A 14,104-nucleotide genomic window follows, 5' to 3' on the forward strand; every position below is an offset into this window, starting at 1 on the left:
GTGCGTGGGCCTCTAACCATCGCGGCCTCTCTTGTTGCGGAGCACAGGCTCCAGACGCGCAGGCTCAGCAATTGTGGCTCACCGAGCTAGTCGCTCCGCGGCATGTGGGATCTTCCCAAATCAGGGCTCGAACCCGTGTCCCCTGCATTGGCAGGCAGATTCTCAACCACTGCGCCACCAGGGAAGCCCTGGTCTTGGTTTCATTGTGGTTTCTCCTTTAATGTCTTTAGCTGTAGAAGATCCCTTATGGTAGGTTCCAGTCTTTTTCACTGATGGTTGTTCTGCAGATAGTTGTGATTTTGATGTGCTCCTGAGAGGAGGTGAGCTCTGAGTCTCTCTACTCCACCGTCTTGGCTGCTCTCCTCATCTGGTCCTTACTTAGCTTCCCTTTGTGGGGCGGGAGGTGTGAACCATGGGAAAGAAAAGGCTGTGGTGAAAAGGAAAGAACTCCGTCCCTAGAGAACAGCTGTGGGAACCTCTTCTGAAAGAGTGGGGTTTGAGAGTGGCAGGTGGAAGAGGGTATCAGACAAAATACAAGATGCCCAGTGAAATTTGAATTTCAGATGGACAATGAATAATTTTTTTTACATGGGACATACTTATATTAAAAGATTATTTGTCGTGTATCTGAAACTCAAATTGAGACTGGGCATCCGATATTTTTATTTGCTCAATCTGGCTGCCCTATGTGGAGCAGGGTGGTGGTAGAACAGGCAGTAGCCATGAGTCATGTGGAGTAAGATATCAGCTGCCATAGCTCCAATTACTGCTGAAATCCTCCCCGCTTCTCCTTGCCTTCCCTGGGACTCTTAAAAGGAAAGAGGCCCCTTGTACAACTCATAAACTGGTGAGGATCCTGTAGCAGGTTAAAATGTGAACGCTTCTGGGTATTCTTGGGAATATTTGGGGAAGGGTTACCAGGAAAAGACTGAACTTATGTTAGTAAATCCATGGCAGCCTTGAGATTGGGTTGGTATGCTACACTTGACAATAGCCTGCACTGTCCAGTGACATCTGGGACATGGTTACCAGGTAGGGAGTGATTGGCAGAGAATGCGTTAAGTCGGATATGTGTGAGGTGGCTGGGCACTTACAAAGATCACCCAGCTCTGCCTGTTTCTTGCTTTTAGTATGTCTTTTTCACATCAGTATGTGGACAGATTTGGATAAAACTGGAATTAAGTTCACTAGACCCAGGGTACAGAGGCAGAAAATTGGTTATAAATTTTTATCCCTCTCCAGATGCACACAGGCACTGCCACCCATAGGCCTTCCCTCCTTAAATATAGTATAGGGATAACCTCTTTATCCTTTTCTGTTGTTTAACCCAGAGGCTAAAGATTTTTGTCCACCTCTCTGAAATGGGGTTTGCATTGTTGCTTTCATTTATAAGGAGCCATTTTAGGGTCACTTTTGAAGCTCCGAACCTCATTCCTAGGACTGCGTCTGACTCTCTTTGCCTAAGGTTTGGACTATTCCCCTATTACTCCTCATATATTTTTCTGCATAAAGCAACTGGGAGGTTTTCCTCCCACTAAAATTTCTTATGCAATATAATAAGAGGTCTGGGGAAAACTGTGCTCCTCTTTTTATATAAAAGGTGGTTCAGGATTCCTGGAGGGTCAGAGATGCTAACCTTGATCATTCCTTCCTTCCTGAAATTTTCTGTGACTACAGGGACACTATTCTTGTCTAGTTCTTCTCATGTTTCTGATCAACTCCTTCTCGGTCTTCTGAGACTTAAATGTTAATGTTCCCTGTGATTCTCTTTTGGCCCCTTTCTTTCCTTACATCCTAACTTTAGGGGATGCTCCCTGTTGCTAGTGGTGTAACTGGACCTGTATGGCAATGACTCCTCAAATCTGGAGTTCAGGAAATTAGCCGGCGGTCCAGTGGTTAGGACTTGGCACTTTCACTGCTGCGGGCTCAGGTTCGATCCCTGGTCGCGGAACTAAGATCCTGAAAACCACACGGTGTGGCCAAAAAAAAAAAAAAAAAAGAAATTCTGCAGTGATAGGAAATACGTTAAGACAAGTAGATTGAAGTTATCTTGTGGAAGGCCTGGATGTCATTACCAAAATGTTTAATATTTTCTAGTACAAATATGGTAACACTGAAAATTTAAGTGGGAAAAAGTCATTCAGATGATTTTATAGTTGGGGCTTTTTAACTTGAAGTCAAAACTTCTGGACTAGCTATATAACTTTGAGCAAATACGTAACTTCTCTGGCTCTATTACGTTTCTGCTAAAATAAAGATAATGTTATTAATCTCACAGGGTATGTGTTAGCACCAGGGGACTCAGTGTTCAGTCGACACTGACTTGAATAGACAATAAGATCGTTTCTTCAGTTCCAGCAGAATATAGGGATGAATGAATCTGCAGGCTTGGCTTTATCCAGAACTCTGATGATATAACCATGACCTGCATTCCCTTTCTGTATTTCTCATCTCTGCTTCCTTAGAGTAGATTCCATTCTCAAGGAAACTCTCCCCTCCTAGAGGCAATAGGCTGTCAACAACACTTAGGGATACATTTTCTCTAATCTGTGTCTTGTGGGAAACATATCAGTTATCCAGCGGAACAAAGGTTTTCATTCACAAAAACCCATTCAAGGACCCCTCCCATATTGTTCACTGTAGTGGGATCACCTGTGAATCCACGAACAAGACACTGAGATGGTGACTAGAATGGGAAATGCTGCTAATATGCACTTCTCATGGCCCCTACTCCATAACTGGGAATAGCATCAATCCCAGCTATGCATACTTGAAAAGGTTTAATGAAAAGATTCCCCAAGAGAAATAAAGGTATTGTTGGCAGGGGAAGGAGGCCAGTGAATGATGGTGAGTCAATACTCAAATGTCCCTATACATATGAGAAAGCACATTGTCTACTTTAAATTATTGTATAGATACAAGGAGGTAAGGTGAAAGCTGAGACCCATTCAAATTTCATTAGTTGTTTTTGCAAGACACTGGAAAGAAGAATAGATAGGGTAGAATGGATGGGAAAACAAGAAACATTACAAACAGTTTCATTGATAGTCCTGAAGGACATGGATGTGGTGGGTGAAGAAGAGAGGATTTCATATCTTGGTGAAAGGGAGGATGGGGAACAAATGGAAACAGGGTAAGAGAAGTCCATAAATGAATCACTTCAAGGACTTTTCACACTTTAGGAGTTAGTTCCCAAGTCCAGGAGTGAGGGAGAAAGGGATATAAAGGAAGTCAAGGGGCAAATAGTCACACATCCTACTAATGAGAAGACCTTCTTGGAATTGACCATTCCTTCATTGAACAATTTGAGCGTCTGACTATAAAAGGCATTGCTAGGAACCCTGTGTGGATTTTCCAGTCACCTTCTGTCATGGTAAGAAACCTGGAAGTGGGGAACAGGAAGTGTGACACAAAGATATTATTTTCTTCCTGAGTCTCTTATGAACTAAGAAGAAAAACAACAGAGTAAGTACCATCAGTAGCCATTTTTTAAAGGTAAAGGTGGGGTAGTATTTCTGCCAGTGTTCCAAAAAGAGAAGAGAAAATTCTAACTTGTCTGAGAAGGAACATTGTCAGTGGCAATCATGACAAAAGTGGATGCAGAAAACCCTCAGTACAATGCCAGAGGGGTCTAGAGGCACATCAGCCATGATAGAACAAGAGTCTGATAAGTATTCATGATGATGCTTCTGCCAGGGTTCAAGATTGGAGCAGCAACCCTCAACAAATTGGGTATAGAAAGAATATACCTCAACATAATAAAGGCCATATACAACGAACACACAGATAACATCATACTCAATGGTGAAAGATTGAAAGCTTTTCTTCTAATGTCAGAAACAACACAATGGTGCCCACTTTCACCACTCTTACTCAACATGGTACTGGAAGTCCTAGCTAGAGCAATCAGGCAAGATAAATAAACAAAAGGCAACCAAATCAAAAGGAATGAGTAAAATTGTCCTTATTTGCAGATAATATGATCTTATATATAGGAAATTCTAATGACTCAACCAAGAAACTGTTGGAACTAACCAACAAATTCAATAACGTTGCAGGATGTAAAATCAACATACAGAAATCAGTTTCTGATTCTGTACACTAACAATGAAATATCTGAAAAAGATATAAAGAAAACAATCCCATTCACAATAGCATCAAAAATACTAAAATATTAGGAATAAATTTAACCAAGGAAGTAAAAGATCTGTACAATGAAAACTGTAATATTCTGATGAAAGAAACTGAAGAAGACACAAATAAATGGAAAGATACCTCATGTTCATGAATTGGAAGCATTAATTTTTTTAAACTGTACTATCCAAAGCCATCTTTAGATTCAATGCAGTCCCTATCAAAATTCCAATGACATTTTTTGCACAAATAGAAAAACAATCCTGAATTTTATATGGAACCACAAAAGACCCCAAACAGCCAAAGCAATCCTAAGAAAGAGCAAAGCTGGAGGCATCACACTTCCCGATTTCAAACTATAATACAAAGCTATAGTAATTAAAGCAGTATGTTACTGGCATTAAAAATTGATACATAGACCAATAGAACAGAACAGATATCCTAGAAATAAACCCCCACATATGCAGTCAACTAGTACTTGATAAGGGAGTCAAGAAGACTCAATGCAGAAAGGATAATATCTTCAATAAATGGTGTTCAAAAATCTGGATAACCATATGCTGAAAAATGAAATTGGACTCCTATTTTACACCACTCACAAAAATTAACTCAAGATGGATTAAAGGCTTAAACGTAAGACCTGAAACCATAAATCTCTTATTAGAAAACTTAGGGAAGAAATTCCTTGATTTTGATCTTGGCAATTATTTATTTATTTTTTTAACATCTTTATTGGAGTATAATTGCTTTACAATGGTATGTTAGTTTCTGCTTTATAGCAGAGTGAATCAGCTATACATATACATATATCCCCATACTTCTTCCCTCTTGTGTCTCTCTCCCTCCCACCCTCCCTATCCCAGCCCTCTAGGTGGTCACAAAGCACTGAGCTGATCTCCCTGTGCTATGCGGCTGCTTCCCACCAGCTATCGGTTTTACGTTTGGTAGTGTATATATGTCCATGCCACTCTCTCACTTTGTCCCAGCTTACCCTTCCCCCTCCCTGTGTCCTCAAGTCCATTCTCTAGTAGGTCTGCGTCTTTATTCCCGTCCTGCCCCTAGGTTCTTCATGACCATTTTTTTTTTTTTTTTTTTAGATTCCATATATATGTGTTAGCGTACGGTATTTTTTCTGACTTACTTCACTCTGTATGACAGACTCTAGGTCCATCCACCTCACTACCAATAATGTAATTTTGTTTCTTTTTATGGCAGAGTAATATTCCATTGTATATATGTGCCACATTTTCTTTATGCATTCATCTGTCGATAGAGACTTAGGTTGCTTCCATGTCCTGGCTATTGTAAATAGAGCTGCAATGAACATTGTGGTACATGACTCTTTTTGAATTATGGTTTTCTCAGGGTATATTTGGCAATTATTTTTTGTATATGACACCAAAAGTACAAGCAACAAAAGCAAAAATGAACAAGTGGACCTAATCAAACTAAAAAAACTCTACACAACAAAAGAAATAATCAACAAAATGAAAAGGCAACCTACAGAATGGGATAAAATATTTGCAAACTATGTATCTGAAAAGGGGTTAATATTCAAAATATGTAAAGAATGCACACAACTCTATAACAACAACAACAACAGAAATCCAATTTAAAAATGGGCAGAGGGGCTTCCCTGGTGGCACTGTAGTTAAGAATCTGCCTGCCAGTTCAGGGGACACGGGTTCGATCCCTGGTCTGGGAAGATCCCACATACTGCGGAGCAACTAAGCCCATGCGCCGCAACTACTGAGCCTGTGCTCTAGAGCCCATGAGCCACAACTACTGAGCCCATGTGCCACAACTACTGAAGCCCGCATGCCTAGAGCCTGTGCTCTGCAACAAGAGAAGCCACCGCAATAAGAAGCCCATGCACTGTAATGAAGGCTAGCCCCCGCTCTCTGCAACTAGAGAAAGCCCGTGCAGCAATGAAGACCCAATGCAGCCAAAAATAAATAAATAAAAAATAAAAATGGGCAGAGAAACTGAATAAACAGTCTTAACCACTGGACCACCAGGGAATTCCCTGAAGAATTTCTTAATGGGGGAGGTCATGGTGGAATTAAGCCTCTTGAGTGAAGAGGTGTTTATTCCCTGTAGAAACTGAGAATGTTGCTCCACGTTGGTGCATCTGAGCTTTCTTATGTCCATATGGGAAAGTCTATAAAAATTAGTAAGTTAGTAAGTCCTCCAGAGAAAGATTCTCCCAAGGCAAACAATTCAATGTCATCTAATGTTAGTAAGTCCTCCAGAGAAAGATTCTCCCAAGGCAAACAATTCAATGTCATCTAATGTTATAAAATCAGTGCATTGAATCACTGAGATGTATTTATGGGAGGGTTTCTTAACTAAAGAAGTGAAACATCTGTTTAAATGGGATGAAAATCAGAGGCAATCATTAGGTAAGGAACTGAAGATTCTGCTTACGTACCTGTCAGTGAGTTTACCATTTATAGTTCTTCTCGCTGATAATTGGAGATGCCTATCAGTGCTCATGTAAGAATGCCAACTACTCTGCCTTTCACATTCACATCAAAGTTTGAGTAATAATTAGAGCTATAAGTAGTTTGCTTGCACTACTCATTAATTCATAAAGGTTTGTAGCTGGAGTGGAAAGTTGTCATAAATAAGGCCAGTCATGGAGAAAGATGAAACCCAGAGGAGGAAGTTATTTGCCCAAGGTCATACCAAAAGTTAACATTAGAGCCAGAAGAACATGTCAGTGAATGTCAGGCCAGCATCTGTAGTTCGTGTTAAAGGGAAAAGGTGGAGCCTTTGGGTTCCGTTTTTTTTTTTTTCTTTTTCTTCTTTTTTTAATCTCTCATGAAGACAGCAATTTAGATTTGTTTTCTACCTTTATCAGCCCCAGAAGTTTGTGTGTGTGTGTGCGTGTGTGTTTTGGCCACCCCGTGCAACCTTGGGATTTAAGTTCCCCAACCAGGGATTGAACCCAGGCCCTTGGCAGTGAGAGCGTGGAGTCCTAACAACTGGACAGCCAGGGAATTCCTCAAGTTTGTATGTTTTTAATAGGATACTCTATATTTTCTTATTTTCAAAACTAATTTGGTTTTATACACCTGGAGCTTAATACATACTTTTGTCTACTAGAAATGGTCCTTAAAAAGGTTTTTTTTTTTTTCCTGTAGAGTTCACTTTACTAATTTTGGGAGATATTTTGATATCGAAAATATAACTATTAAAGTTAATATAGACATTTGATTTTAATATATTGCTATGGCCAAATTCAGTAAATCGACTTACCTTTTTATTCTCTGCTATTGTCCTAATGATCTGAGCTCAAGACAACATTACATTGTCTTCAGCTTGCTTGTCCTTCTGTCCTCCTGGCTTCCTCACGTAACTACAGTGAAATTCTGCTAGTTTTCAAAGCACCCTCCAAAGGCCAAGTCTAGTACTAAGATGTCATCGAATACTTTTGATTTCAGCAAGCCAGCCTTCCCCCTTCCACTCAATGGCCCTTCTACCATGACATCCTGTGCTTATGGTTGTTCACTCTCGCACTCCATTCAGAAGTAATGTTTCCCTCTTTAAATTTCTAGAATACTTACTCTGACTCTGGTTTCCCTTAAATGGCGGCCTGAGAAGTGGGTGTTTTATTTTACTGATAAAAGGAGACTCTGAAGGTTCGGGGAGGGAGGATGATCTTATTTTGGTAGAGGTATAAGGGATAGGTTGGAGGAGAAGTTACAAAACCTGGAGAAGCCAGTTAGGAAACCATTTAACAACGGGGGGAGTTTGAAGGGGGAGGAGAAGAGGCAGTGAGCTGGAGCAGTGTCAGTGGTGATGAACTTGCTGAGCCCAGAGGGACTCCAGATTTTAAAGATCCAAGCGTCCAACAGTGAATAGGATGCTGGGGACAGGGGAGAGTTGGTTTGGGTGACTGGAGGGGAGATCAGGGGAGAAGTGAGGTGCTCTGCCCAGAGAGGGGCTCAGGAAGAGCAGCTGGTCTGGTAGGAAGATGGTCAGCTCTGCTTGGGGCTGGCTGGCCCCTAGGACTCAGGCAGCACGTGTGCCTTCTACGTGCCCACCCACCACTATTCCAGCTTTCCTTCAGCCTGGCTCTCATCTGAATGGAGGGGAAGCCTTGGAGCCTGCAGTTTTCCCTGAACAAATCAGAGAAACACGCATGTCAGAGCCAGAAGAGATGTCCTGGGTTATTTTCCTGCCCCCAATCACACCAGGGAACCTGAGTGCAGGGAGAAGCAGAGACTCACCTTGGAGGTAGTAGCAAAGTCAGGACTAAAGCTCAGTCTGCCAGTCTAGTGGTATTTCCAATCCCACAGGGGGCCTCAAACTTCTACAGAAGCCATGGATTAATTCTGGGGCTTTCTATTTGTTTGAATTTGATTTATTTTTGCTTCAGACACTGTATTCCTTAAGGGCAGATTCTGGGTTTTCCTAATTTTAATATTTATTATTCCATGTCTTCAATAAATATTGGTTTAGCATCTATTATATAATTTAGTATCTACTCTAGGCTCTAAGAATACAATGCACACCTGAACAAAGTTTCTGGAGCTTACATTCCAGAAGGAGGGGTTAAATAATAAGCATAAAACTCAAATAAATATGTGTTATTTCAGTTGCTGATGAGTTATGGCAAAAAATAAAACAGGGAGATGTGGGACTCAAAGAATGCTGGTGTAGGGGAGAGAGAGAGAGAGTTAAACCACAGGATCAGAAAGATAGAAATGGCATTTTTATAGCCTTGATAGCTACTTTATGGTCACAAGGATAGTCCATGGAGAACTGACCTCTAAAATTTCTCATTCAGGCAAATTTCAGTATAATTAGGCAAATCCACTCTGACCAGAAACCAGTGTGCTTAAAGCAATTTACTTATGTTCATCTGAGATAAGTGCATTTAAATTCAACCCCTTTTTAGTGTTTCTGTATTTGCTGGGGTGTATTATTCATATATTTCATTCTAAACAAAGTATTATAAATGCATTTTGAACCTTAACATTTATAGTAAATATTTACCACATATTTGTTTTAGTTTTGAATTATTAGTTGTAATTTTTTCTGGATATTTTTTGCTATTTGTTTATTTGAAACACTTTATTTGAAAATTCATATATAAACATACAATTGAAAAAACAGAGATGCATACATCAATGTAACAGACAATAGATTCTAAGTAATATAATGTCTGTTTGTGGTTTTTTTTAAAAATTATTTATTTATTTTTATTTATGGCTGTGTTGGGTCTTCGTTTCTGTGCGAGGGCTTTCTCTAGTTGCGGCAAGTGGGGGCCACTCTTCATTGCGGTACGCGGGCCTCTCACTATCGCGGCCTCTCTGGTTGCGGAGCACAGGCTCCAGAGGCGCAGGCTCAGTAATTGTGGCTCACGGGCCTAGTTGCTCCACGGCATGTGGGTTCTTCCCAGACCAGGGCTCGAACCCGTGTCCCCTGCATTGGCAGGCAGATTCTCAACCACTGTGCCACCAGGGAAGCCCTCTGTTTGTGTTTTAAGGAAAGGATTAATTTTCCACCTCGCAAAAAAGTTGCCAGACAACATCTGCTGTTATTTTGTACTTTTGAAACAAGATTTCTGAGCCAAAATTCTTCACTTCTTTATTTGTGTTTGAAAGATTCACTATTCCAGTAACTGGCCATTCTCAAAATTTTCAGGTTGATTTGCCAAAATGAGCTCATCATTATATCTTCTATCAAGAATATCAGACTCGAACTCTCAGCTATTGGATTGTTACTTTATAATTTACATACGTGGTCCATAAAAACAATATACACTCCACTACTGAAATGAAAAGGCAAAACCAAAGCTCTGTGGTTGAATTCATCCTCTTGGGCTTTTCTAATTTTCCTGAACTCCAAGGGCAGCTCTTTGGGGTTTTCTTGGTTGATTACCTGGTGACTCTGATGGGAAATGCCATCATTATAGTCATCATCTCCCTGGAACAGAGCTTACACGTTCCCATGTATTTGTTTCTCCTGAACTTGTCTGTGGTGCATGTGAGTTGCAGTGCAGTCATTATGCCTGAAATGCTGGTGGTCCTCTCCAATGGAAAAAAAGTATGATCACCTTTGCAGGCTGTTTTGCACAGATGTATTTCATTCTTCTTTTTGGTGGGACCGAATGTTTTCTCCTGGGGGCAATGGCTTATGACCAATTTGCTGCAATCTGCCGTCCTCTGAACTACCCAATGATTATGAACAAAAGGGTTTTCATGAAATTAGTTATATTCTCATGGGTCTCAGGGATCATGGTGGCTACTGTGCAGACCTCATGGGTTTTTAGTTTTCCCTTCTGTGGCCCCAATGAAATTAATCATCTCTTCTGTGAGACTCCCCCAGGGCTAGAGCTTGCATGTGCAGACAGCTTTTTATTTGAAATCTACGCATTCACTGGCGCCATTTTGATTGTTATTCTTCCTTTCTTGTTGATACTCTTGTCTTACATTCGAATTCTCCTTGCCATCCTGAAGATGTCATCAACCACTGGGAGGCAAAAGGCCTTTTCCACCTGTGCCTCCCATCTCATGTCTGTTACCCTCTTCTGTGGCACAGCCAGTATGACTGACTTACAACCCAAATCTGGCTACTCCCCAGAAACCAAGAAGCTGATGTCCTTGTCTTACTCACTTCTTACGCCTCTGCTGAATCCACTGATCTACAGTTTGAGAAACAGTGAGCTGAAAAGAGCTTTGATGAAATTATGGCTAAGAAAAGTGGATTTATATACATTCTGACTATGCTGAGAAGCCATGTGATATTTGGTCACTGCTGGACTGAACTTTATTTAAATTTAATAAATGGTAGAAACAGTTTGCATTTCTTGGTATGAATATGTTTTATTTTTTGAGTTCTACAAATTTGATAATATATTAGGGCATCTTTATATATTAATGTTTTTATTCTTTTTTTTATAGATGCATAATATTCCTTAATATTAGGTATAACACAGTTTCTTCAAGAAATTGTTTATTGGTGGCCGTATGGATATGTGTTAACGTTTTGTCTCTTTAGAGAAAACTAAATAAAGAAACTAGTTTTATACATTCACAAACATTGTTGCTTTAATTTCTGCAAAATAGGTTCCACAGCAGGGTTTTGATGGATCAAATAAACTGTGAGTTTGCCAACTTTCATCAATAATACCAAAATACTTTAAAAAATGATATTAACAATTTCAGATTGATCTTGAAAACCCACTCTGCCCCACTGACTGGTATGAGCTCCAGGAAGCCAACAAATAGAAAGATGAGCTTTTTATTTTTTGAGTGAAAATATGTCCATGTGTGAGTTGAAAAGAACAGCTATTTATTGAGAGGACCACACTGGTTCTATTCAAGGACCTAAAGACATTATAATCCACAGCTGGATTTCATCTGGTTATTTTAGAATATATTCGTCCATTGTGTTACTATTTTTGAGGGTCATTTATCATACTGCTTTTTCACTTATAAACCATTGTTTTGGAAATCTGGTCAAATTTCTGTTATAGGGCAAAAATGCCCTCAACATTTGTCAAACAATATATGAATTTTTTTCTTGTGGAACATAAATATGATAAATTGTGCCTATTTTCTATTATCCATGAATCATATCAATCTGTGTGTATCTTTCCCAGAAAAAATAATTAGACACTGTGACAAATATAATACTTCATTCTTGCTTCCTATTTTAATATTGCTAGTAGGCAATAGAAAGCGTCCAACTCATTGAATCTACATCAAAGGAGCACCACCGTTCATTTATGCTTTGGGTGAGATAAAAAAGAGGTTGGAGCATTTTCTCTTTATGAAACATTCATTTTGTTGGAAAAAAAACTTTTTTCTTTGTATTCATACCCTGCCAAAAATGGGAGTGGAGTGCAAATCTGATTCAACTTTCAAAACAAAACAAAACAAAACAAAGAAATTACATTAGCAGATTGCTAAAACCTTGTGGAAAATATCTGAATGCTGTATAATAATGTTCTCAGTTAGACATCAAAGGAGCATCAGCAAAAAACTTTGATTGAATCTCATCCCTTGAAATCCTGAAATTTCTTTCTCCTAGCTCTTAAAAGGACCAATTAAGTAAGGCTTATCTAAAACAAGCAATCAAATGAAACTAAATAGTTTCCTTTTAATCATTCTTTAGTTCATTTGTTCATTTATTGATTATATAAACCAAGTTTTCTTTTTAAAATGCCTTTATTTCTGTCTTTTTCCCAGTTTTATTGAGATATAGTTGACAAATAAAAATTGTATATATTTATAGTGTACAAAATGATGATTTGACACACATATACGTTGTGAAATGATTACCACAATCAAGTTAATTAACACATCCATTACCTCACATAGTTACCTTTTTGGGGGGTTTGAGAACACCTGAGATCTACTCTCTTAGCAAATTTCAAGTATACAATACATTATTGTTGACTATAGTTACCATGTGGTACATTATTCACTTTGTAACTGAAAGTTTGTACCCTTTCACCAAAATCTCTCCATCTCCCCACAACGTCCCCCCTACCCCACCCCAGCCATCCCCTGGCAACCACCATTCTACTCTCTATTTCTATGAGCTAGACTTTTAAATAACATGAATCCTCTAACCAAGATGGCCTTCACAGTCCCCCTCAGCTTGAGTAAACTTTAGATAGGCTTTTTTCCTGACCATAGACTCTGACCTTCCTTTTCTCAGAGCGCTTTAGAAAACTTGTAAGCACACATTCTTTCTCTGCCTCCTTTGAAACTACCCCCTGTCATGAAGATACAAGAAAGTTTATTTTTCCTTTGGGTAGCCATTTAGCAAGCACAAGTAGCTTATGGTTTTCCTCCTTCCAGCTTTTAAAGTCTCTCCAGCTCTTTGTTTCAGCAGAGGTTGAGTCAGTCTCTCCCCTGTTGCAATAATCTTGAAGAAAGTCTCTTTTGCCTGTTTAACTTTGTCTAGTACAATTCTTACTTTGACAGCTCTTTAAATATTAATTTCATATAGAATGAAAGCTGAAAGAACTGAAACTACCAACCCACCATGCAGCTTACAGTACACCTGTACACAGTTTTACCATTTCATTGTCTTCATTAGCATAACTTTACTATTCCCGGAGACTCTTGACTGACAGGGCCCCAGGCAAATAACTTGATTGTTCAGTTCAGTAATTTCCCAGAGACCTACCAAGTCTTCAATACGGAGCATGAACAAACAGTTGATTCCCCAAGACTGTTCCAACCCCTCTTCTCAAAACTGACACCAGAGTAGGTGAACAGTCTGGAAGGCCGTCACTCAAGCCCTGAGGCCATAAGCTGGTACAGCTTCAGTTCCACAGCATTCTGTTGATCAGGCAGGGACAGAGCTCTTTTTATTTATTTATTTATTATTAATTTATTTTTTATTGATTGATTGATTGATTTGCTGTGTCACACCGCTTGTGATCCTGACCAGAGATTGAACCCGGGGTGGGGACTGCAGCAGTGAAAGCGCCAGGACCTCCAGGAAACTCCCAACTGAGCTCTTTTTAAATCATTTAAAATCCTTCTGAGGTATTAACAAAGGATTTTACAACCACTCCCCAGATTTGATCTTTGCCCTAAAGCCATTTCTTTCTTTGAAAATTATTTTTTGTTTGAGACTGGAAGTGAGAAACAGTTTTATTTTTTGAATCTAGCCAGTCCTGGCTCCTTTCCGTTTTCTTTAAATTCTGCTGAAAAAGTTAGTAGTTTGGCCTTTAGTTCATTTTTCTCTCCTAGTATTTTAATATATGCAGCTGAAAGAAACAAGTTAGCACTTCTGATATTCTGCCTGGAAATCTCCTTAGATTTGCTACTTTATTAGTATATTTTCTATTTTCTACATTGTTCCAAATTACAGTTTTGCTAACTATTCTGCCAATATATCATTTGGGTGCCCTTTTATCCAGCGTCCAATATCATTTTCCTCACTGTCTTGTAACTGAGCAGGACCCCATGGGGGCCTTCTCAGGACAGGCCTTCCC

General features: G+C 39.5%; 1 protein-coding gene across 1 annotated transcript; it reads left to right on the top strand.

The window, feature by feature from the left end:
• Positions 1-9,921: 9,921 nt before the first annotated feature.
• Positions 9,922-10,868, top strand: LOC114236538 (olfactory receptor 10A3). Its single transcript, XM_028164139.1, is given in 2 exon segments — positions 9,922-10,182; positions 10,185-10,868. Coding segments are annotated over 2 exon segments (945 nt in total).
• The last annotated feature ends 3,236 nt before the right edge of the window (positions 10,869-14,104 follow it).

This window comes from Balaenoptera acutorostrata, chromosome 9 (genome assembly GCF_949987535.1).
Source record: "Balaenoptera acutorostrata chromosome 9, mBalAcu1.1, whole genome shotgun sequence".
Taxonomy (NCBI): Eukaryota; Metazoa; Chordata; class Mammalia; order Artiodactyla; family Balaenopteridae; genus Balaenoptera; species Balaenoptera acutorostrata.